General features: G+C 45.1%; 1 protein-coding gene and 1 long non-coding RNA gene across 2 annotated transcripts in view; one reads left to right on the forward strand and one right to left on the reverse strand.

Moving 5' to 3' along the window:
* Positions 1–608: 608 nt before the first annotated feature.
* POU2AF1 (POU class 2 homeobox associating factor 1) overlaps positions 609–24,960 on the reverse strand; it is an 88,370-nt gene continuing 64,018 nt past the window's right edge. Inside the window, exons 2-5 of the mRNA XM_056543667.1 lie at positions 5,765–5,895; positions 2,574–2,616; positions 2,198–2,478; positions 609–1,670 (exon numbers count right to left, since the gene is read on the reverse strand). Coding sequence (XP_056399642.1) covers positions 1,353–1,670; positions 2,198–2,478; positions 2,574–2,616; positions 5,765–5,895 — 773 coding nt within the window. The 3' untranslated portion in view covers positions 609–1,352. The remainder of the gene's footprint in view (positions 1,671–2,197; positions 2,479–2,573; positions 2,617–5,764; positions 5,896–24,960) is intronic.
* LOC130294171 (uncharacterized) lies at positions 5,813–11,535 on the forward strand. The gene is made up of 3 exons (XR_008848416.1): positions 5,813–5,932; positions 11,246–11,343; positions 11,417–11,535. It is a non-coding gene; the product is annotated as an uncharacterized LOC130294171 (long non-coding RNA).

A 24,960-nucleotide genomic window follows, 5' to 3' on the forward strand; every position in this document is an offset into this window, starting at 1 on the left:
ATTTCCTCTTGCGGAAATCCGCCTCAAATTAAATCCCATAGACTTCTATTGGATTCCGCACTCCCATTCACACTTCTGAATTTTTGCTTGTGGAATTCCGCTAGACTCTAGGGTGGAGGCGGATAAGGAAGGGTCCAAATGGCATCTACCCCAAAGTTCGGCAGGAATTCAGTAAAGTAAAAGTAATTTTTTCTAGATATTTAAAGATTATGTTTTTCTAACATGTTCTCTAACAGGACTGGCACATACCAGTGTGGTGCCAATATCCAGGAAGGGTTAAAACATTGATCTGAGAAACAATAGAACTGTAAATTTTCTATATATATTATATACATATATATATATATATATATATATATATTGTGCAGACAATATTTGAGAGATTCTATCCTTAAGTATCTTATAGAAAATTGTCCATAATCATGGATTTTTGAGGAATTCGTCCTGTCAGTCTAGTCTAAACAGAAAGTCAGTGTGGTATGGCAGACAGAGGGTCGATTGTGGGAGATGACTGGAGGTCCAGTGGCTATGACTAACATAATAGGGATAGGAGAGAGAGAGAGAGAGAGAGAGAGAGAGAGAGAGAGAGAGGGAGAGAGAGAGAGAGGGAGATAGAGAGAGAGAGACAGGACTAGAGCAATCTAAAATTTGCAGCAGAAAAAGAAGGATGACACTGTATCTGCCCATTCAATTCTGGCAATAGAGGAAGGTATAGGAGTAGCTGGGACCTCATCATCTAGTCACCAAAACATATGTTGCAGACAACTAAGCTATAGCAGACATTGCCCCATGCAAATGATAAAATTATTTTCCTGTTCTTCAGTGGCAGAGTGTGATGTAAAATGCAGGTCTAGTAGACAAGACTAATTTGCGGCATATTTTTTTGATGCAGGGAGTAAATGCAATGTTTATTCTTAAAAGGAACCTGCCATAACTGTAATGCTGCCTGAACCATGATTAGCGTGGTGTCTGGTGGCTTCTTCCTGCCCCTCCAGCCTTGATTAATAGATCCTTCCCTATATCCAAACAGGGACAGATCTATCAATCAAGACTGTTGGGGCAAAGAAGCCACAGGGACTGCCCAGATGACTTGCGGATCAGGCAGCAAGAAATTGAAGACAGCAACAAAGTGGTGGTGTGGATAGTTGTACATGAAAACAAAGCTATAAATTATTATTGTCATTTTCAGATTCTTTGTTGTGTTTGTGACCATTTTGATTCCCATCTGAAGCCTTGTGTGATAAAAATGGTTTTGGCAGAAATACCCCTTTATTATTTGTAGTATTTAGAACTACTTCACATCAACTCAAATTACAGACTCTTAAATATTATACTATAGAAACATATATATTTTACAGGCTTTCAATGGGAAGAGTGTGATGTAGAACATATGAATCATTCCCTTCCTCTCCCTGCAGTAGTTTTTCTATTGGCACATTGTTGATGTCTCGTCTTGGCTCATCAAGTTCCTGTGGCACAGAATCTGTTATAGCGATTGGTATGGGCACAAACTGTTGGCTTGGAATTGTGGTTGAAGTTGCTTGATATGGTATTGAATGAGTTGCAGTAGGAAGACTTGGAATGGTCTGTGCCCATGGAAAGTAAGTCAATGGTGTTTGCTGCTCCGCATATTCTATCGGGGTTGCAACACATGGAGTGGTGTTTCTTGCCTGTCAGGAAAAATGTTATATTAATAATTAATAATGGTGGTTCATAGAAACAGTAAGTCAATCTCCCCAACTCATCCATCCCCCCCCCCCCCCGCTGATGAATAGGGGCACACCCTTGTTGATGACCTGTCATAGGAAACGATGGTACGTCCAACATGGAATTGTCTTTAGACTAACACTCTTCTAAAATGTAGCCACATTATGGATAAACTATGACTAAGGTTGATTTCAGGTGTCCCAGGGGAAGGTACATTTTTTGTTGTTGTCATTATTATGCTTGCAATACCCATGGCAACTGCCATCCAGCAGTTATACACTAGAATTTTAGAGTACTGATTACCTAAATTTGGATTCATTCTGACTGTGTTTTTGAGTATTTTGGCTGTAGTAAAGACCCAGCAGCTTGTCCGTTACTGCATCTCCCATCATCCTCCCCTTCTGCTTTTTTTTATTTTATAGTCTTGTACTGCTACAATGTAATCCTTACAATATCCACCAATATAATGTTTAAATAAATGTTGACTTACTGTGAAATTTGTTAGTAGAGGTTGTGAAGTGTAAGTTAGGACTGAAGGTGGGCCAACCACAGTATAGCCCTGACACATTGGCTGGACATACATATCTCCTGTGTATGGGCAGCTGACAGTCTCATGTGAAATGTACTCTGGGCACGTTGTCCATTGTGTTATGGGCTGAAAGGAGGACGGCTGAGAAATCCATCCAGTGTAGAACGTGCCTTCATCTTGTATTGGCAGTAATGATGTTGTAGCATCCAAATCAACATAGGGAAGCTCGGTGGTATTTGAGACTAGTTAATAAATCATAATGACATGATGATTAAAATGACATATTAGGATAAAGAAACATATTCATTAAAATAAAAACACTACTCTGAATGATTACCTACTGACGTGTACTGTGGAAGAGTCTGGTAAGATGTGGGCACCTAGAAATAAAGGTAAAAGCTTATTACAAGTTGAACTCTAGAGATTTGTGAAAAGTTAATTTGCTTGGTAATTATCTTCAACAGTGGAGGTTAAAATGTAGATTTTTCTTTCCAGTCTCTATTGTCTTATAAAATTAAGGACAATCTATATTGACCTCATTGACCTCATTGACTTGTGACTCTGGTGAGCAAACCAGAGTCACAAGCAAAATCTGTTCAGCTCATTGAATTGAAGACTTAAGTGCAGATCTGGCAGGGATATGGCAGCAGGCAATTTTGAAATTCTCCCTCCCGATCCAGTGGCCGGAGAGTGGATATACCCTAACAGAGGTGCTCACTGGAGGAGAAAGCTATGGTATTGTAAAGGAGGAATTCTTAGATCAGCTAACATGTATGTCAAAGTAAGTTTACTAGCATATTCTGCTATATACTAGCAAAATAAGTAATAGAAATGTGTAGATTACTTCTATAAAAAAAAAAAAAAAACTCAAGCCTTCCAGTACTTATCCAATTCTATATTCCCTGGATGAAGAATTCTTTCCATTCAGACAAGGTGTTCTCTGCTCTCACCTTTATCCATGTCAGCAACTGTCCAGAGCAGAAAGGGTTTGCTAAGGGGATCTGCTCCTGCTCTGGACAGTTCCTGGCAAAAAAAGAGGTGGTAGCAGAGAGCAGAGCAGAGAGCAGAATGTTTGACTGGAAAGAACACATGACTTCCTTCAGGGCATATAGCACCTGATAAGTACTGGAAGGCTAGAGGGTTTTTGAGGTATCCCTTTATGTCAGCCTTCTGTTTACTTATGTCAGTTGGTTGGAGACGCCTAGCTGTCAGTTTATAGATACGGTGTGAATGAAGCCGTTTTGCTCAATACCGGGTGCACATATGGGGAGGCAGGTAATGATGAGACAGGTAACCCACTGTTATTATAATAGGTTATTCTAATTCAGTAACTTTATTTATGACCTAATACACCTTTAAGAACAATTTTCCTGTTTTAATATTGATATAATTCAGAAAAGTAAAGTAACTTTGCAAACACATTTATTACCATTTACTTTATACATTACATTTTTTAGGGTATGTTCACATGTACTATATACACTGCAGATTTTGTGCTGTGGATGTCATGCTGTGTAACTCAATATAAATAAGTAGATGAATACAGCATAAAATCTGCTGCATATACATTGTGGGGGAGATTTATTAAAACCTGTCCAGAAGAAAAGTGGCTTAGTTGCCCATAGCAACCAATTAGATTGTTTCTTTCATTTTTGAAAAGGCCTCTGCAAAATAAAAGAAGCAATCTGATTGGTTGCTATGGGCAACTCAGCAACTTTTTCCCTGGAGGGTTTTTTAAAAAATATTCCCCTGTATTTTACAAGCATATACCTGTAAAAATATTGTATGCAATTAAAGCAGTTTTCAGTGACTACTTTTTTTCCCATCCATTTCCAAAGCAATATTATACAAGTGTCAAGGGCGAAGGGAGTTGTGAGCCCTAAAGCTGTCCCTAACAACCACTCTCCCTGCCTACTTGCCCATCCACCCATAACAATGTATCGACAACTTGGAGCTGGTCCCTTCCTTGCGCTAAAGTGCATAGGTGTCGAAGTCAACAAAACAAAGGGAACTGTACAAAGTCGGGGGAGCATAATGGGAATTCAATAATCAACAAGAAGATATGTAAATACAAACAAGGCAGGATATAGTATACTAACATACAGTTCAGAAACCGGGATCAAGATTAACGTCAGATATGATAATATGAACAAGACTTGATATGGGGATAAGTATACAGCAGACAAAACCAGGAGAAACAGGGGATGAACAGGTTAACTGCATGTCAGATAACTAAACAGGTCAGGAAATCAAGAGCACTGTTCACACTGTTCTCACAACAAGGAACACACTAGACACCCCACTCCAAGAATGGAGGGACATCAATACCAAAGCCAAATAGCCAGTGGGCACTATCCACCGAGTGATTAGAATACTGGCCTAGAAGGAAACAAAAATCTTAAACACAAGCAAACACGAGAACAGACACAATACTCACTCACTCCTAGATAGATGGATTAGCACAAGGCTCAGAACAGGATTCTATCCTAGGAGTTGCAGGATCAAACAAGGTCAAAACAGGACTGAGAAAAACGCACAGTGTGATTACAGACTAAGGCAACACAAAGCAAATACAGAATTAACATACAAGAATACAAAAACCTGACAAATGAAAGCAGACTAAAATCTATATATCACACAGGACAGATGACCATGGTTAAAACTCAGGAAATGTGCACAAACAGACATAGTGAACATCATGCCAACATGGCAAGAATACAGGTATAATAATCAGCACAGAACAACACCTGAAGAGGTCTTATACTGTATATCCTCCCAGTGCTGAAATCAGGAAGGTTAACTCCCATGGAGAATTAACAAACAATGTCTAAACAGGACCTAGAGAAGAATATACAAAATACAGATAAACAGACATTACAACAAGAGTGTATTATACCCCTGTTTCCATACCGATCTGGTGATTCCCATACAGCTCATGTGACTTCCTGCTTCCATTCTAGATCACGTCATACACTCAACAAGTTATTTATTCCAGAAGGTTTTTACTCCAATGTACATCAATAATGACATCACATATATGAGCAGAACACGCACTGTACATTCCCTTCACCAGTGGCAAAATTGTGCAAATGTTTCGAGTAAGCCCCAACTTTGGACAAATATGTTGCAAAATCTCCCACTTTGTGCAAACAATTTTGCTCAATTTTGCGTTTTTTGGTGCAGGGAATGGTAAATTCCGGTATCTATACCACGCATGTACAATTGATATGTATATGATGTTAGTAATGATGACACCAACATTGGGTGATTTACACGGCAGTCTGGCAATTTAAGTTACCAACCTAAATCAGGAAAATCTAACACATTCTTACATCGGAACTTTAAAATGAAAACAAGCACAATATTGGGAAAACCAAAATCTGGTGATTTCACAGGTACACCATTTTTACTAAGTTGTATGGGTTTATTAACTCCTAGAAAACACTCTCTATTGTTTTTTTTGCATCCTTGTTATGAAAAATTTTACATTATTTTAGAAAACATATATTACACATTGGGTCACGTTACCGTGGGTGTTACAGACGTAGAACCACCTAAGTTCCCTCTTTTTCTTTTCAGGAGCTCTTTGACGGGTTCTTTGACTCGCACGCCAAGATAAGGTCGGTTTTGGTTATGCTGGTGCTGATCTGAAGTCACAGCTAGAAAACAAAAAAAGAAAAAGTACACTAAACAAGGGTATTTGATTTCACTTGTTATACAGTACTGTATATAAGAAGTTAAAGGGGAGGTGGTAGTAAATTTTTCAAATCAACTCCTTCCAGAAAGATAAACATGTTTGTAAATTACTTTTATTTAAAAATCTTAAGTGTTCCAGTACTTATCACCTGCTGTATGCTCCAGAGGAATTTGTGTAGTTCTTTCCGGTCTGACCACAGTGCTCTCTGCTGACACGTCTGTCAGTGTGAGGAAATGTCCAGAGTAGGAGCATCTCCCCATAGCAAACCTTTTCTGCTCTGGACAGTTCCTGACATGTACAGAGGTGTCAGCAGAGAGCACTGTGGTCAGACTGGAAAGAACTACACAACTTCCTCTGGAGCATACATCAGTTGAAAAGTACAAGAAGGATTAAGATTTTTAAATAGAAGTAATTTATAAATATGTTTATCTTTCTGGCTGTTTTGAAATTTTTTTCCCCCACTGGAGTACCCCTTTAAATGTGCTCATAATTTAAGTCATCTTAAGATCCTCTTTTTTAATAAAAATTAACTGCAATCATTTTATGTACAACTCATATGCAAATGTATCTGTCTCCATGACTACAGACTACAAACAAGCTTTGAGTAGTCTGGTTCTGTAACCATACACCCTTAAAGGGGTATTCCAGGAAAAAAAATTTTTTATATATATATCAACTGGCTCCAGAAAGTTTAACAGATTTGTAAATTACTTCTATTAAAAAATCTTAATACTTTCAGTACTTATGAGCTTCTGAAGTTAAAGTTGTTCTTTTCTGTCTAAGTGCTCTCTGATGACACGTGTCTCGGGAAACGCCCAGTTTAGAAGCAAATCTCCATAGCAAACCTCTTCTAAACTGGGCGTTTCCCGAGACACGTGTCATCAGAGAGGACTTAGACAGAAAAGAACAACCTTAACTTTAGAAGCTCATAAGTAATGAAAGGATTAATATTTTTTTATAGAAGTAATTTACAAATCTGTTTAACTTTCTGGAGCCAGTTGATATATAAAAAAAGTTTTTTCCTGGATAACCCCTTTAAGAATGTATCCTACTTTTATATCATCATTTCTAATAGTGGAAGGCCATTTCTACAACTCTTCTTTATCCTTTTTTTTTTACTGTTTATTTGAAGTTTATACTTTAAACAGACACTGTAAAGTACATCATAAAGATAGACACACCTAGCAGAATTGCAATACAAGCTCCTGAAACCAAGGTTACAATTTTAAATAGTCAATAAATGTAACTGTATAGGTGGAGGGATGGTTTCATCTTTAAAGTTAAAAGGAATATGTGAGTCACAGATTATTAACTTTGGAGTAAAGATTGCTTATGCAAAATGTGGTTATGTGAAATGAGTGAATGAGTTAAGTGATTGAATGCTATAGCAAAGTGCTATAGACTGAAGCGCCATGTCATATCTCATAGCACATAGCATTCCTGCAGAGTAAGACTATTTAACATATGAAAAATCTGTGAATCCATTATAAATGTTGGGAAAATAATAAAATAACAGATGGACGGAGGGAGTAACCACTTGAGTAACAACCTCATTGGCTACAATGAGTACCCATTGCCAAGTAGAGAAGTACCTTCCACAATGCTCCCAATTAATACCAGCTAAACTGCAACATCTCATTGACGTTATATCCCACATAAATAACACCAACATGTTCCCATCAATGTGAGCTGCCCCGGATTAGTGCTAACCATAATGCCCTCAGCATTTGTTAATACAAGTACCCCCAGAATTGTAAAATGCTGCAGAATATGTTGGGTCTCTATAAATATTATTATTACTGTAATCCTCATTCATCAAGATCATTAGCCACAGTGTTCCCATACAAGCCATGCCACAGTATACTCACATGTTGCTACTTCCAACTATGTTCAGTGAAGGGTGTTTCAAGTATGCAGCCACCAGAGGGTGCTAAAAAGTTTGGGGGAATTGTGATGCATCTTCTCCTAAGCAAGGGAGGCAGCTGTTTTCCCCGACACCATTGTGCTTGCTATAATTTGAAGTTGCAACTGTGTATGGAAGGGCATGAGGCTGGCACCTATCGCAAATAATCAGAATACACGTGGCAGGCAAAGTATATGGGAGGGCATGTGGCAGACATTTTTTATCCTGACACTATGTATGGTCGAGCATGAGACTGGCACTTATGGAGGGGCATATGGCTATCACTTGTATGGTATGTGTTACGCCTAGCGCTCCGGGTCCCCGCTCCTCCCCGGAGCGCTCACGGCGTCTTTCTCCCTGCAGCGCCCCGGTCAGTCCCGCTGACCGGGAGCGCTGCACTGTTTTGGCCGTTGGGGATGCGATTCGCACAGCGGGACGCGCCCGCTCGCGAATCGCATCCCAGGTCACTTACTCGTCCCGGTCCCCTGCTGTCATGTGCTGGCGCGCGCGGCTCCGCTCTCTAGGGCGCGCGCGCGCCAGCTCTCTGAGACTTAAAGGGCCAGTGCACCAATGATTGGTGCCTGGCCCAATTAGCTTAATTGGCTCCCACCTGCTCCCTGGCTATATCTAGTCTCCTCCCTTGCACTCCCTTGCCGGATCTTGTTGCCTTGTGCCAGTGAAAGCGTTTAGTGTGTCCAAAGCCTGTGTACCTGAACTTCTGCTACCCATCCTGACTACGAACCTTGCCGCCTGCCCCCGACCTTCTGCTACGTCTGACCTTGCTTCTGCCTACTCCCTTGTACCGCGCCCATCTTCAGCAGCCAGAGAGGTGAGCCGTTGCTAGTGGATACGACCTGGTCACTACCGCCGCAGCAAGACCATCCCGCTTTGCGGCGGGCTCTGGTGAAAACCAGTAGTGGCTTAGAACCGGTCCACTAGCACGGTCCACGCCAATCCCTCTCTGGCACTGAGGATCCACTACCTGGAAGCCGAATCGTGACAGTAGATCCGGCCATGGATCCCGCTGAGGTGCCGCTGCCAAGTCTCGCTGATCTTCCCACGGTGGTCGCTCAGCAATCGCAGCAGATTGCCCAACAGGGACAGCAGCTGTCGCAGTTGACCGCCATGTTACAGCAAATTCTGCCTCTGCTACAGCAGCAACCATCTCCTCCGCCAGCTCCTGCACCTCCTCCGCAGCGAGTGGCCGCTCCTAACCTCCGCTTGTCCCTGCCGGACAAATTTGATGGGGACTCCAGACTCTGCCGTGGATTTTTGTCTCAGTGTTCCCTGCATATGGAGATGTTGTCAGACTTGTTTCCTACTGAACGGTCTAAGGTGGCATTCGTAGTAAGTCTTCTTTCAGGAAAGGCCTTGTCTTGGGCCACACCGCTCTGGGACCGCAATGATCCTGCCACAGCCACAGTCCAGTCCTTCTTTGCTGAACTCCGAAGTGTCTTTGAGGAACCTGCCCGAGCCTCTTCTGCTGAGACTGCCTTGCTGAACCTGGTCCAGGGTAATTCTTCCGTTGGCGAGTACGCCATACAATTCCGTACTTTTGCTTCTGAACTATCCTGGAATAATGAGGCTCTCTGCGCGACCTTTAAAAAAGGCCTATCCAGTCGCATCAAGGATGTGCTGGCCGCACGAGAGATTCCTGCCAACCTCCAAGAACTCATCCATTTGGCTACCCGCATTGACATGCGTTTTTCTGAGCGACACCAAGAGCTCCGCCAGGAAAAAGACTTAGATCTCTGGGCACCTCTCCCACAGCATCCTTTGCAGTCTTCGCCTGGGCCTCCCGCCGAGGAGGCCATGCAAGTGGATCGGTCTCGCCTGACCCAGGAAGAGAGGAATCGCCGTAGAGAAGAAAATCTCTGTCTGTACTGTGCCAGTACTGAGCATTTCTTGGTGGATTGCCCTATCCGTCCTCCACGCCTGGGAAACGCACGCACGCACCCAGCTCACGTGGGTGTGGCATCTTTTGCTTCTAAGTCTTCTTCTCCACGTCTCACGGTGCCCGTGCGGATTTCCTCTACAGCCAACTCCTCCATCTCAGCCGTGGCCTGCTTGGACTCTGGTGCCTCCGGGAATTTTATGTTGGAGTCCTTTGTTAATAGATTCAGCATCCCGGTGACCCGTCTCGTCAAACCGCTCTACATTTCCGCGGTCAACGGAGCCAGATTGGACTGCACCGTGCGTTACCGCACAGAACCCCTCCTGATGTCTATCGGATCCCACCACGAAAGGATTGAGTTCTTCATTCTCCCCAACTGTACCTCTGAGGTCCTCCTCGGTCTGCCTTGGCTCCGGCTTCATTCCCCCACCATTGATTGGACCACCGGGGAGATCAGGAACTGGGACTCTGCCTGCCACAGGAAGTGTCTCTCCCCCCCTCCCAGTCCCATCAGGCAAGCCTCTGTGCCTCCCCATGGCCCCCGTCCTGGTGTCACACTGCCCCGTGCCAGGCCTCGCCCTCTGCCCTCCCTCCCCATTCCCACTCCTGCTGTACTGCCTGCCGTTGAGGAAACCCTCCATTCTTTCCCGGTGTCCTCATCCCAGGGGAGGCAGTTACCGGACAAAGAGAAGGGGAGACCTAAGGGGGGGGGTACTGTTACGCCTAGCGCTCCGGGTCCCCGCTCCTCCCCGGAGCGCTCACGGCGTCTTTCTCCCTGCAGCGCCCCGGTCAGTCCCGCTGACCGGGAGCGCTGCACTGTTTTGGCCGTTGGGGATGCGATTCGCACAGCGGGACGCGCCCGCTCGCGAATCGCATCCCAGGTCACTTACTCGTCCCGGTCCCCTGCTGTCATGTGCTGGCGCGCGCGGCTCCGCTCTCTAGGGCGCGCGCGCGCCAGCTCTCTGAGACTTAAAGGGCCAGTGCACCAATGATTGGTGCCTGGCCCAATTAGCTTAATTGGCTCCCACCTGCTCCCTGGCTATATCTAGTCTCCTCCCTTGCACTCCCTTGCCGGATCTTGTTGCCTTGTGCCAGTGAAAGCGTTTAGTGTGTCCAAAGCCTGTGTACCTGAACTTCTGCTACCCATCCTGACTACGAACCTTGCCGCCTGCCCCCGACCTTCTGCTACGTCTGACCTTGCTTCTGCCTACTCCCTTGTACCGCGCCCATCTTCAGCAGCCAGAGAGGTGAGCCGTTGCTAGTGGATACGACCTGGTCACTACCGCCGCAGCAAGACCATCCCGCTTTGCGGCGGGCTCTGGTGAAAACCAGTAGTGGCTTAGAACCGGTCCACTAGCACGGTCCACGCCAATCCCTCTCTGGCACTGAGGATCCACTACCTGGAAGCCGAATCGTGACAGTATGTAACTGGAATTGTGGCTAATGCTATATATGAGAGCATGTACCTACTACTTTACGAGTTGTTGTAGCTGATATTTTATTTTTACCTTGCAGCTTGCATTGTTTAGAGAGAATGAAGACCCTAAAAGTACATAGAAAGCCAGGACATAAAAAGGCTGCAGGCTTCTTCTCATCTTTCTTACAATCTGGAGGTATGCCAAATTTATTTCAGGACATATAAAGTAATGCTTTCCTATTCCTTTATATGTTTTGTTCACTATCCAGGTCCAGACTGACCATTTGTCCTACACTCTATGTATGCCATCTGACCTGTCCCCGTTAAGCTCTTCTACTACAATATGATGAAATGAATTTGCCTGGACTAAGATAAAGTTATCACCTCAGTAATTTGGGCCTAAACTATGTAACTATAAACTATGCAGGGGTCAAGTCCTGGGGAAAAAAAGTGTGGGAACTCACCCAACATTTCCACTTAAAGGGGTACACCGCCCCTAGACATCTTATCCCCTATCCAAAGGATAGGGGACAAGATGTCTGATTGCAATGGTCCCGCCTCTGGGGACCACCCCGTTCTCCCTGCTGCACCCGACATTCGTTTAGAGCATTAGGTGCAACGCCGGAGGCTCGTGATGTCAGGGCCAGGCCCCCTCAATGCAAGTCTATAGGAGGGGGCATGACGGCCGTCACTCCCACTTCCATAGACTTGCATTGAGGGGGCCTGGCCATGACGTCACAAGCCTCTGCCCCTCTTCGCCAGTCATTCAGCATGGAGCGAAGTACACTCCATGCAACAGATATCTGGGGTGCTGCAGCCAAGATCGTTGGGGTCCCCAGCGGCGGGACCCCAGGTATAAGATGTCTAGGGGCAGAGTACCCCTTTAAGGGCTGGTTCTGCAGGACTCCTGCTAATAGAAACTGCGTTACTGCTGTGGAAAAAGTGCAGGGACTCTGTTCCCATGAGTTCCTGGAGGACTTAAGCCCTGAAACTATGTAACTATGTTACTAAGGAAATCCCAGATTTTTCATATTTACTTTAATTGGGAAGTAAAAATCCAACATAAAATCCACAAACAACCCTATTGTTACATATGTGAAATTAAAGCATTCATAGGAAATCCTTAGGGCAATCCATAGTGGTATTCCCACAGCAAATCTGCATTTTTTTTTTATATAATTGTTTTATTTCAACAACAATTCTACATTCCATTTAAAATCACATTTCCATTTTTATTTGTCTATTATCAATATTCCACCCCTTCCCCCCCATACATTTCTCCCATCCGGTTCCAGTGCCCCGTCCGACCCTCCCATCTAAATATTCCTTTTGCCTTATCTAATACTACCTCTACTCCTCCCCCCCCCCACCCCTTAATAGACCTCCCTATCACTAAAGCCAAACAAAATAAGAAAATACAATTTGGCTCCTCCCCCTCTCAGAATCCACCTTTCAATCCAGGCCCAACCGCACCACTCATTTCCTCCCTTTCACCTCCTTCCTCACTCTCACGATCTCTACCATACATATCATCCTTCGATCCCCTTATTATATATATATATTTTTTGTTTGTTTTTCCCTTTTTTTCCCCCACCTTCCTCATTCCCTATTAGTTTAGTATTTACAAATTTCCTCCCCTTGCCAGCAAAGAGTGCTGCGCCTTCACGCCTCACTCCTCCCTGACTACTTGTGCTCCATACACACCCCCCAGGATCAACAATTTTGGGGAGGACCTTCAAAAAGGATATTTTGCTCTTTTTTATTTTAATAATTTATCATATAGGGGAGACTACTCACATTCAATTCCTTCGCTTGATCCAAATACAAAAGCTCTCGATCACTCCATTTTCATTCCAAATTTGAAAAAAAGAGGAACGAAGGAGGAGAGCCAAAAAGAGGAATCTGGTGTAAGGTTGTACTGCAGATTCCTTTTGGGGTTCAGTCACACTATGGAATCTCTGTTCAGAAATAGGTAGTAGAAGAGACCACGGTACTCGAAATATTTGATGCACTTAAAAGATATTTATTGCGGCCCACATGTTACACAGGAGAGAATTCTCTCCTGTGTAACATGTGTGCCGCAATAAATATCTTTTAAGTGCATCGGATATTTCAAGTTCCGTGGTCTCTTCTACTAACGGTCTAAAAGCTACTGCTAACTACGACCCGCAGAGCACCGTATTCCAGCACGAACTGTGAGTTGTCTTCTCCTGCACCGCAATACAGGTGGTGACGATTCCGATTTGTTTCTCCTCTACGCATCTGTTCAGCGATATCATGGGCGGTGATTTTGTCTGAAGCGGGCTCCAGCAAAACAAGCCGGCACTAGGACCGCTTAGAAATGCGCCGTTTCAATAGACGCCAATGAATTCCATACGGATTCCGCAGAAAGAATGAACATGAGTCGGGTTCTGAATTTCCACAGTGGAACATTTGAAGTAGAAATTCCATAACGTGAATGGTACAGCAGAATCCCATTGACAACAATAAGAGGCTGCTGCACTGTACCGAATTTTGGGGCAGAAATTTTCATAGCAAATTGGTCTTATGTGCATCGCAATGCACCTAGAAATCTTCCTTGTTATTATTGAACACAATCTCTTTCCTTTTTTGCAGGACATATCCATCCCTACACCCATCTTACCGTATATCCTCTCTCTTTCCTGGACAAAAAACTAGCCTTAGTTTGATTCGCTAACAGCCATGCCTCTCATAAGTCATAGAGTCCAGGCTGGCAATGTATCGGAGAGATGAACTTCCCTCTGTCACTATTGTCAGTACATTAAAGGAGTACTCCGACCCTAGAAATCTTATCCCCTATCGAAAAAATAGAGGAGGTCTGATTGTGGGGGTCCCACAGCTGGGACCCCCACGAATTCTGTGCAGCTCCCGGCATTCATATAGAACTCTGGCTGCGGGCGGTGGGGGGTCATGATGTCACGGCCACGCCCCCTCATGATGTCACACCACCCCCCTCAATGCAAGTCTATGGGAGGGGGCGTGGTGTGACATCACCAGGGGTGTGGCCGTGACATCACGACCCCTGCCGCTTGCTCCAAGCATTTGGAACAAAATGTTACGAACACTGGGGCAGCGGAGTACCCCTTTAACAGATCAGTCAGAAGCCCCAGAATGCAGGTCTGTTCTGTCTGTCCCAGCTATGCCAATGCTTGGAATTGTTTCTATATTTGTACTTTGTGAAATAATTTCATATTTTTACACTGAGTCATTGGAATAAGAAATGCGAAATATAATCATATCTACAGATGAAAAGAACTGGCTGTTTCTAACAGAAATACAAGCCAATGTAATGACACCTTTCCTGCATTTTTCTTCTTGTTGAACAATGTTGTGCAGAACAAATACATCAAGAAGCCAAGCACTTTTCGCTTTTAGCACGCAACATGTCTAGATCATTCATTAACATGATGAAGTGGTTTACACTCCGTCTAATAAATCTGATTAAATAGGAGCAACTTCAGTCCATATTACTTTGCAATTTATAGTCAGGGCAATAGATGTTGATTAAGTACACATAAGATGAAGCTTCATGGGATATGTCTGGAAAGGCTGAGAGATTATTAGTGTCGCCTACATTTCTTGCACAAATCAATGGGGCCATTTTTCCTCCATGGAATTTACTCCCATCATATAGGAAGTCATTGGCCTGGTCATTATTTACACGGTAAAAGCTCAGCAATCTGCAGACATAAAATTTCATAGCATGGATGTTGGTATGTGACACATATTTTCGTATAATAACAAATGGGAAAAACTCTTAAAGGGGTACTCCAGGGAACTGAACTCAGGATATGGTATAGGTGTCTGATCACTGGGACCCCCCCACAATCTCCTGTACGGGGCTCTGGCTACTTACCCGTCCTCGGCACGCTCAGGCCCTGACCTTCCTGGATGAGCAAAAGTGACAGCCAAGCACTGGCGGCAGCAATATCCGGCCTCAATCGGTGACTGGTTGAGTGGGCCATAACTTGTGCTTGTCCAGGAAGGTGGGGGCCGGAGCACGTTGAGGACGGGTAAGCAGCCAGGGCCCCATACAGGAGATTGCAGGGGGTTCCAGCGGTTGGACACCCCCCCCCCCCCCCCCCCATGACCAGACACTTTTCCCATATTCTGTTGATAGGGGATGAGTGTCTGATAGGTCCAGTTCCCCGAAATTTCCCTTTAATGGTATTCTAGTTTTAGCAAATACTGTAAAATTTATTTATTCCATAAAATAGAGTTATGCAAAGTATCATATCCATATTTCTTCGAATATATTTTGTGCATCAACCCTTAATAGTTTTCAAGATCTCTGCTTGCAGTCAAGAGAATGGGGGCCTTCACTATTAACTCACTATTTGTCCTGTCATGTGATAACAAGAGGGCATCCTCTCCGTTTAGAGGAAAGAAGGTTTCTACACCAGCACTGACGGGGGTTCTTTACTGTAAGAGCAGTGAGACTGTGGAATTCTCTCCCGGAGGAGGTGGTCATGGGGAACTCTGTAAAATAATTTAAAAGGGGTCTGGTTGCATTTTTGGAGAGTAAGAACATTGCTGGTTATGTATATTAGAATTATACGGACAGAAAGTTGATCCAGGGATCTATTCTGACTGCCACAATTGGAGTCGGGAAGGAATTTTTTGCATCTAGTATGAGTTTTTTTTTTTGCTTTCCTCTGGATTAACTCAGTAGGGACTTATTAGGGTTATAGGTTGAACGTGATGGACTTTGGTCTTTTTTCAACCTTATGAACTATGTTACTATGTTACTATGACCATAAGGATATACATTTTGTTAAAAGACACAACTATATCACGTACTACTGTATATATTTACAGCACATCATGGACTGTAATCATGACTGGACCGCATTTCTCCACTAATATAAATCACATAGGCAGCAAGCAGAGATCTTGAATCTCCTGGAATTGATAAAGAGAGTATATTTAGAATTTGTACATTTTAACATATTCATTGTGCAAGGTATATTATTTATTTGTTGAAACTAAAATGGCCATTAAACTTAGAGATATACAATATTGTAAACATTAGCACATATCAGAGAGTTGCATATTATTTACACTGTTTTAGTCTTTGTTAATTTAAGTCCTGTCATATCAAGCACTGATCCATGGAGCACAGAAACATTTCCTGTTTTTTTTTTAGTTTGTTTCTTAGTTTTACTGTTTAGAAGAACGCTGTGTGCACGCTGCGGGGTCGGCCATGCCCCCTCCTGGCGTCACGCCATGCCCCCTTGATGCAAGTCTATGGGAGGCGTGATGTGACATCATGAGGGGACGTGGCCGACTCCCGCAGTTCCCACACAGCATTTGGAAGTGAATGTTCCGAACGCTGGCCAGTGGAGTACCCCTTTAAGGAGCAGTAGAGTTAATTACAAATAATAAACCTATTGTACTGTTAGAAGCCTAGATAAGGCCTGATAAACACCCAAATAAAGCATTATACAGCTCCCATATCTATCTCTAATCTCTGGGAGAGTGGCATTACTCAATTACTTCCTGGAGACTAGAGCTGTTTCATTCTAATAGCTTACATTAATAGTAAATGCCATAAAGCACACATGCTCTACTTTATATATATACTGTTGTACTGACTGTATAGGCAGAAAGTATCAAACACAGTAGGGCAGATTTACTATTCCAAATGTACTAAAATGAGATCTCAATTTGGGCCAAAAACTTGAGTTCACGCCTTTTATCACATTTATTTTTATGACACATTTTTTGGTATGGGGTGTGGCCTATAGGCAAAGATGTGTGGCTTGATGGAAATGGGTGTAACTAGAAATGTGATATGGCAATTGTTGCAATATACCGTATTTTTCGCCGTATAAGACGCACTTTTTCTTCCCCAAAACTGGGGGGAAAACGTTGGTGCGTCTTATACGGCGAATACACACCTTTCGCCGCGGTCCCTGCGGCCAGCAACGGCCGGGACCCGCGGCTAATACAGGACATCACCAATCGCGGACAGTAGATCCGGCCATGGATCCCGCTGAAGTTCCTCTGCCAGTTGTCGCTGACCTCACCACGGTGGTCGCCCAGCAGTCACAACAGATAGCGCAACAAGGCCAACAGCTGTCTCAACTGACCGTTATGCTACAGCAGTTACTACCACAGCTTCAGCAATCATCTCCTCCGCCAGCTCCTGCACCTCCTCCGCAGCGAGTGGCCGCCTCTGGTCTACGCCTATCCTTGCCGGATAAATTTGATGGGGACTCTAAGTTTTGCCGTGGCTTTCTTTCCCAATGTTCCCTGCACCTGGAGATGATGTCGGACCAGTTTCCCACTGAAAGGTCTAAGGTGGCTTTCGTAGTCAGCCTTCTGTCTGGAAAAGCTCTGTCATGGGCCACACCGCTCTGGGACCGCAATGACCCCGTCACTGCCTCTGTACACTCCTTCTTCTCGGAAATCCGAAGTGTCTTTGAGGAACCTGCCCGAGCCTCTTCTGCTGAGACTGCCCTGTTGAACCTGGTCCAGGGTAATTCTTCCGTTGGCGAGTATGCCGTACAATTCCGTACTCTTGCTTCAGAATTATCCTGGAATAATGAGGCCCTCTGCGCGACCTTTAAAAAAGGCCTATCCAGCAACATTAAAGATGTTCTGGCCGCACGAGAAATCCCTGCTAATCTACATGAACTCATTCACCTAGCCACTCGCATTGACATGCGTTTTTCCGAAAGGCGTCAGGAGCTCCGCCAAGATATGGACTCTGTTCGCACGAGGCGTTTCTTCTACTCGGCTCCTCTCTCCTCTGGTCCCCTGCAATCCGTTCCTGTGCCTCCCGCCGTGGAGGCTATGCAGGTCGACCGGTTTCGCCTGACACCTCAAGAGAGGACACGACGCCGCATGGAGAATCTCTGCCTGTACTGTGCTAGTACCGAACACTTCCTGAGGGATTGTCCTATCCGTCCTCCCCGCCTGGAAAAACGTACGCTGACTCCGCACAAAGGTGAGACAGTCCTTGATGTCTACTCTGCTTCTCCACGTCTTACTGTGCCTGTGCGGATGTCTGCCTCTGCCTTCTCCTTCTCTACTATGGCCTTCTTGGACTCTGGATCTGCAGGAAATTTTATTTTGGCCTCTCTCGTCAACAGGTTCAACATCCCAGTGACCAGTCTCGCCAGACCCCTTTACATCAATTGTGTAAACAATGAAAGATTGGACTGTACCATACGTTTCCGCACGGAGCCCCTTCTAATGTGTATCGGATCTCATCACGAGAGGATTGAACTTTTGGTCCTCCCCAATTGCACTTCTGAAATTCTCCTTGGACTTCCCTGGCTTCAACTTCATTCCCCAACCCTGGATTGGTCCACTGGGGAGATCAAGAGTTGGGGGCCCTCTTGTTCCAAGGACTGTCTAAAACCGGTTCCCAGTAACCCTTGCCGTGACTCTGTGGTTCCTCCAGTAACCGGTCTCCCTAAAGCCTATATGGACTTTGCGGATGTTTTCTGCAAAAAACAAGCTGAGACTCTACCTCCTCACAGGCCTTATGATTGTCCTATTGACCTCCTCCCGGGCACTACTCCACCCCGGGGCAGAATTTATCCTCTGTCCGCCCCAGAGACTCTTGCCATGTCTGAATACGTCCAGGAAAATTTAAAAAAGGGCTTTATCCGTAAATCCTCCTCTCCTGCCGGAGCCGGATTTTTCTTTGTGTCCAAAAAAGATGGTTCCCTACGTCCTTGCATTGACTACCGCGGTCTTAATAAAATCACGGTTAAGAACCGCTACCCCCTACCCCTCATCTCTGAACTCTTTGATCGCCTCCAAGGTGCCCACATCTTTACTAAACTGGACTTAAGAGGTGCTTATAATCTCATCCGCATCAGAGAGGGGGATGAATGGAAAACGGCATTTAACACCAGAGATGGACACTTTGAGTATCTGGTCATGCCCTTTGGCCTGTGCAACGCCCCTGCCGTCTTCCAAGACTTTGTTAATGAAATTTTTCGTGATCTTTTATACTCCTGTGTTGTTGTATATCTGGACGATATCCTAATTTTTTCTGCCAATCTAGAAGAACACCGCCAGCATGTCCGTATGGTTCTTCAGAGACTTCGTGACAATCAACTCTATGCCAAAATTGAGAAATGTCTGTTTGAATGCCAATCTCTTCCTTTTCTAGGATACTTGGTCTCTGGCCAGGGACTACAAATGGATCCAGACAAACTCTCTGCCGTCTTAGATTGGCCACGCCCCTCCGGACTCCGTGCTATCCAACGCTTTTTGGGGTTCGCCAATTATTACAGGCAATTTATTCCACATTTTTCTACCGTTGTGGCTCCTATCGTGGCTTTAACCAAAAAAAATGCCGATCCCAAGTCTTGGCCTCCTCAAGCGGAAGACGCCTTTAAACGACTCAAGTCTGCCTTTTCTTCGGCTCCCGTGCTCTCCAGACCTGACCCTTCCAAACCCTTCCTATTGGAGGTTGATGCCTCCTCAGTGGGAGCTGGAGCTGTTCTTCTACAAAAAAATTCTTCCGGGCATGCTGTCACTTGTGGTTTTTTTTCTAGGACCTTCTCTCCGGCGGAGAGGAACTACTCCATCGGGGATCGAGAGCTTCTAGCCATCAAATTAGCACTTGAGGAATGGAGGCATCTGCTGGAGGGATCAAGATTTCCAGTTATTATTTACACCGATCACAAGAACCTCTCCTACCTCCAGTCTGCCCAACGGCTGAATCCTCGCCAGGCCCGGTGGTCTCTGTTCTTTGCCCGATTTAATTTTGAAATTCACTTTCGGCCTGCCGATAAGAACATTAGGGCCGATGCTCTCTCTCGTTCCTCGGATGCCTCGGAAGTTGAACTCTCTCCGCAACACATCATTCCTCCTGACTGCCTGATTTCCACTTCTCCAGCCTCCATCAGGCAAACTCCTCCAGGAAAGACCTTTGTTTCTCCACGCCAACGCCTCGGAATCCTCAAATGGGGTCACTCCTCCCATCTCGCAGGTCATGTGGGCATCAAGAAATCTGTGCAACTCATCTCCCGCTTCTATTGGTGGCTGACTCTGGAGACGGATGTTGTGGACTTTGTACGAGCCTGCACTATCTGTGCCCGGGATAAGACTCCTCGCCAGAAGCCCGCTGGTTTTCTTCATCCCCTGCCTGTCCCCGAACAGCCTTGGTCTCTGATTGGTATGGATTTTATTACTGATTTACCCCCTTCCCGTGGCAACACTGTTATTTGGGTGGTCGTTGATCGATTCTCCAAAATGGCACATTTCATCCCTCTTCCTGGTCTTCCTTCAGCGCCTCAGTTGGCTAAACAATTTTTTGTACACATTTTTCGTCTTCACGGGTTGCCCACACAGATAGTCTCGAATAGAGGCGTCCAATTCGTGTCTAAATTCTGGAGGGCTCTCTGTAAACAACTCAAGATTAAATTAAATTTTTCTTCTGCATATCATCCCCAATCCAATGGACAAGTAGAAAGAATTAACCAGGTCTTGGGTGATTATTTACGACATTTTGTTTCCTCCCGCCAGGATGACTGGGCAGATCTCCTTCCATGGGCCGAATTCTCGTATAACTTCCGAGTCTCTGAATCTTCCTCCAAATCCCCATTTTTCGTGGTGTACGGCCGTCACCCTCTTCCCCCCCTCCCTACCCCCTTGCCCTCTGGTCTGCCCGCTGTGGATGAAATTTCTCGTGACCTTTCCATCATATGGAGAGAGACCCAAAATTCTCTCTTACAGGCTTCATCACGCATGAAGAAGTTCGCGGATAAGAAAAGAAGAGCTCCTCCCATTTTTTCCCCTGGAGACAAGGTATGGCTCTCCGCTAAATATGTCCGCTTCCGTGTCCCTAGCTACAAGTTGGGACCACGCTATCTTGGTCCTTTCAAAATTTTGTGTCAGATTAATCCTGTCTCTTACAAACTTCTTCTTCCTCCTTCTCTTCGTATTCCTAATGCCTTTCACGTTTCTCTTCTTAAACCACTCATCATCAACCGTTTCTCTCCCAAATCTGTTCCTCCCACTCCTGTTTCCGGCTCCTCGGACATCTTCTCCGTCAAAGAGATTCTAGCATCTAAAAAGGTCAGAGGGAAAACCTTTTTTTTAGTGGATTGGGAGGGTTGTGGTCCAGAAGAGAGATCCTGGGAACCTGAGGACAACATCCTAGACAAAAGTCTGCTCCTCAGGTTCTCAGGCTCTAAGAAGAGGGGGAGACCCAAGGGGGGGGGTACTGTTACGCCGAGCGCTCCGGGTCCCCGCTCCTCCCCGGAGCGCTCGCTACACTCTCCCCACTGCAGCGCTCCGGTCAGATCCACTGACCCGGGGCGCTGCGATTCCGCTTCCAGCCGGGATGCGATCCGCGATGCGGGTAGCGCCCGCTCGCGATGCGCACCCCGGCTCCCGTACCTGACTCGCTCTCCCTCGGTCCTGTCCCGGCGCGCGCGGCCCCGCTCCCTAGGGCGCGCGCGCGCCGGGTCTTTGCGATTTAAAGGGCCACTGCGCCGCTGATTGGCGCAGTGATTCCAATTAGTGTGTTCACCTGTGCACTTCCCTATATCACCTCACTTCCCCTGCACTCCCTTGCCGGATCTTGTTGCCATCGTGCCAGTGAAAGCGTTTCCTTGTGTGTTCCTAGCCTGTGTTCCAGACCTCCTGCCGTTGCCCCTGACTACGATCCTTGCTGCCTGCCCCGACCTTCTGCTACGTCCGACCTTGCTTCTGTCTACTCCCTTGTACCGCGCCTATCTTCAGCAGTCAGAGAGGTTGAGCCGTTGCTAGTGGATACGACCTGGTCACTACCGCCGCAGCAAGTCCATCCCGCTTTGCGGCGGGCTCTGGTGAAAACCAGTAGTGACTTAGAACCGATCCACTAGCACGGTCCACGCCAATCCCTCTCTGGCACAGAGGATCCACTACCTGCCAGCCGGCATCGTGACACTTATCCCCTATCCTTAGGATAGGGGATACGTTTTTCACCACTGGACTACCCCTTCAATAAATGTGGCCCATGGCGTGTGCAGCAGAATTCTGGCTCAATTTGAACCAGGCTTCTGGTATATTTTGATAAGTAAATCTACCCCATCATCTTTAATCCACACTATATAAAATCCTTATTCACAGATGCACTACAGAAAAATCTCTTCTCAACCAACATAAACTCAGAATAGTCATTTTGCGGCCACATTTCATCCACATCCATATACCTGAGATACTTTTGAATGACAGTTCAGCTTTATTCGTATGGTTACCTGACATATTTATTCACGTTGGCAAATATTTCTTATACTTTACTATTCTATGTTGCCAAGTCCCATTGCCAGGAACAAATATTGACTTTTCTTCTGTACAGTGCTCGAAATTTTTGGCTTACCCCAAAGAATGTGAATATATAACAAATCTTCAGCTTATTAAAAGACGAACAAACAGACCTCTAACTGCCTTTATGTTCTTTATTTGTTACAATTTAACATTTAAGAGGTCTGCTCAACATTGGCCTTTTTATGGGGTACTAGATATATATTATGGCTGGACTAAACTCTGCTCACCATGACCCCTTTAATTGCCACTACTTCCAGGGCCACTTGTGTTATTTTCTGGATGAAGAAGGGGGAAATATGAAGAGAACATGCTCGCTTTCTATAGGCCCAACCATGGAACTGAGCATTGAGGATGTGTGTGCTCACACATTTGCATTGCAACAGGGACTGTAAGTGCATGTATCTAGTGACAGCTATACATAGCAAACATCTAGACATCATCTAGACATCGTAAGTTCAAAGGTACGTTCTATAAGTGAATGTAATTGACACATAGGTCTTTTTACTCTGTTCTTTTTTTTCCCTGATTTACTAATCTGTCGCCCATCTCTGTTTTTTTTTGTGTCGCACGGGTTTAAATCTGTCGCACGAAATGTATTCTGCCCTGACAGGCAGTATTGCCAAGATGATTACAGAAACATCCAATAAAGATAGGAAAGGGAGAAGCAAATACACAGAACAGATTAATATATGGGTCAAAAAGAATTTTAAAAAGTTGTACAAGATAACATGATCAAAGTCAGCATTCAGACAGCCATCAGTCTCTGTAAATTCATACTACATTAGTGTTTGTACTACTACCCCAATCATGGAACAGGGTCTGTTCCATGTTGGGGGCAGTAGTACAGGGGCTAAGGGATTGATCACACTGGGTCACTTCTGAGACCCAATCAGAAGTTATTAAGCAGGGGAGCAGGAGGGATGCTCCTCCCCAGTGATGTACAGTATACTTTTACTTTCATTTTTAAATCCCCTGCTTGGAGCCCTGAATGGCTGGTACTGAGGAGCCATTTAGGGCTCCCGGCGGGGTTTTCAAATAGAAGTGCTGCGGTGGGAAAAGATGTATAGAATCGCTGGGGGGGGGGTGTTATATGTCTGGCCCTCGCAGCACTTCTATATATCTTGCCCCCTTGCTGCGCAATATAAGTCTTGTCCCCCGCAGCACATTTATATAGATATTGTCCCCCACAGCGCATGTGTATATATATTTTCTCCCCACAGAGATATTATAAGCCCCCGGCAGCGCTATGAATGGAAAGTATTATATTAGCGGCGCATCGGGCTGGCCCAATTTGCTGCTAATAGAATACTTGCCTTTCATAGTACTGAAGCGGCATATGTACGTAGAAGCACTGTGGGGGCCAGATAACGCTATATATCTGGCCCCCACAGTGCTTCTATAATCATATGCCTCCGCATCACCATGAATGAAAAGTATTCTAATACAGCAACGCCTCTGGCCGGGAAGCCAGCCCAATGCGTTGCTGATAGAATACTTTTTATTCATAGCGCTGCGCAGGCATATGATTATCGAAGTGCTGTGGGGGCCAGATATATGGATACATGTCTGACCCCACAGCGCATCTATATACAGACGCTGCCACAGCCCTATGAATGACAAGTATTCTTTCAGCAGCGCATCGGGCCAGCCGTCTTCCCGGCAAGATGCGCTGCTGTTAGAATACTTTTCATCACCTATATAAATGCGCTGCGGGGAGCAAGCATATATAGCGCAGCAGGGGGCAAGATATATAGGAGTGCAGCGGGGTCCATATATATACCCCCCCAGCGATTCTATATATCTTTCCCCACCGCAGCACTTCTATTTGAAAACCCTGCCAGGAACCCTAAATGGCTTCTCAGTACTGGCCATTTAGCGCTCCCGGTGGGGAATTTAAAAATGAAAGTAAAAGTACATTGTACATCGCTGGGGAGCGGAGCATTCCACCTGGTGCCCTGCTTAATAAATTCTGATTGGATCGGGTCTCAGAAGTGAGACCCGGTGCGATTAATCCCTCAGCCACTGTACTACTGCCCCCAACATGGAACAGACCCTGTTCCATGATGGGGGTAGGATTCACTCGGTAATTTCCCAACAGCTCAGAGCTGTCGGGTTTTGGTGAAGCTAAATTGACATGTTTTCCTGTGAGTTTTACATCCTATTCGGAGTGTATTTTCTTTTTTTAGGGAACACGCCCCTTTTTCGGTGATGGTATTTTGTGTCGGGAAATTGTGTCGCACAAAGTGTCGCATGGGCTATGCGACACAAATTTGGTCGCAGACCCGAGACAAAGAGTCAGATTGACATTAGTAAATCAGGGCCATAGTATTACTTGGAGAATTCTTGTTAATATACACCCTGTCCCAAATGATTATGCAAATTCTATTTAAGTGTCACATATTAAATATTTTGTTTTTCAGTTTAACTTATGTATGGCATTGTAACACTCCAGTTTCAGAAGACAGGAACCCCGGTGGATGTAGATCCGCTGGACCTGTGTGGCTGATGACTC

The sequence above is a fragment of the Hyla sarda genome, chromosome 10, assembly GCF_029499605.1.
Source record: "Hyla sarda isolate aHylSar1 chromosome 10, aHylSar1.hap1, whole genome shotgun sequence".
NCBI classification, from domain to species: Eukaryota; Metazoa; Chordata; class Amphibia; order Anura; family Hylidae; genus Hyla; species Hyla sarda.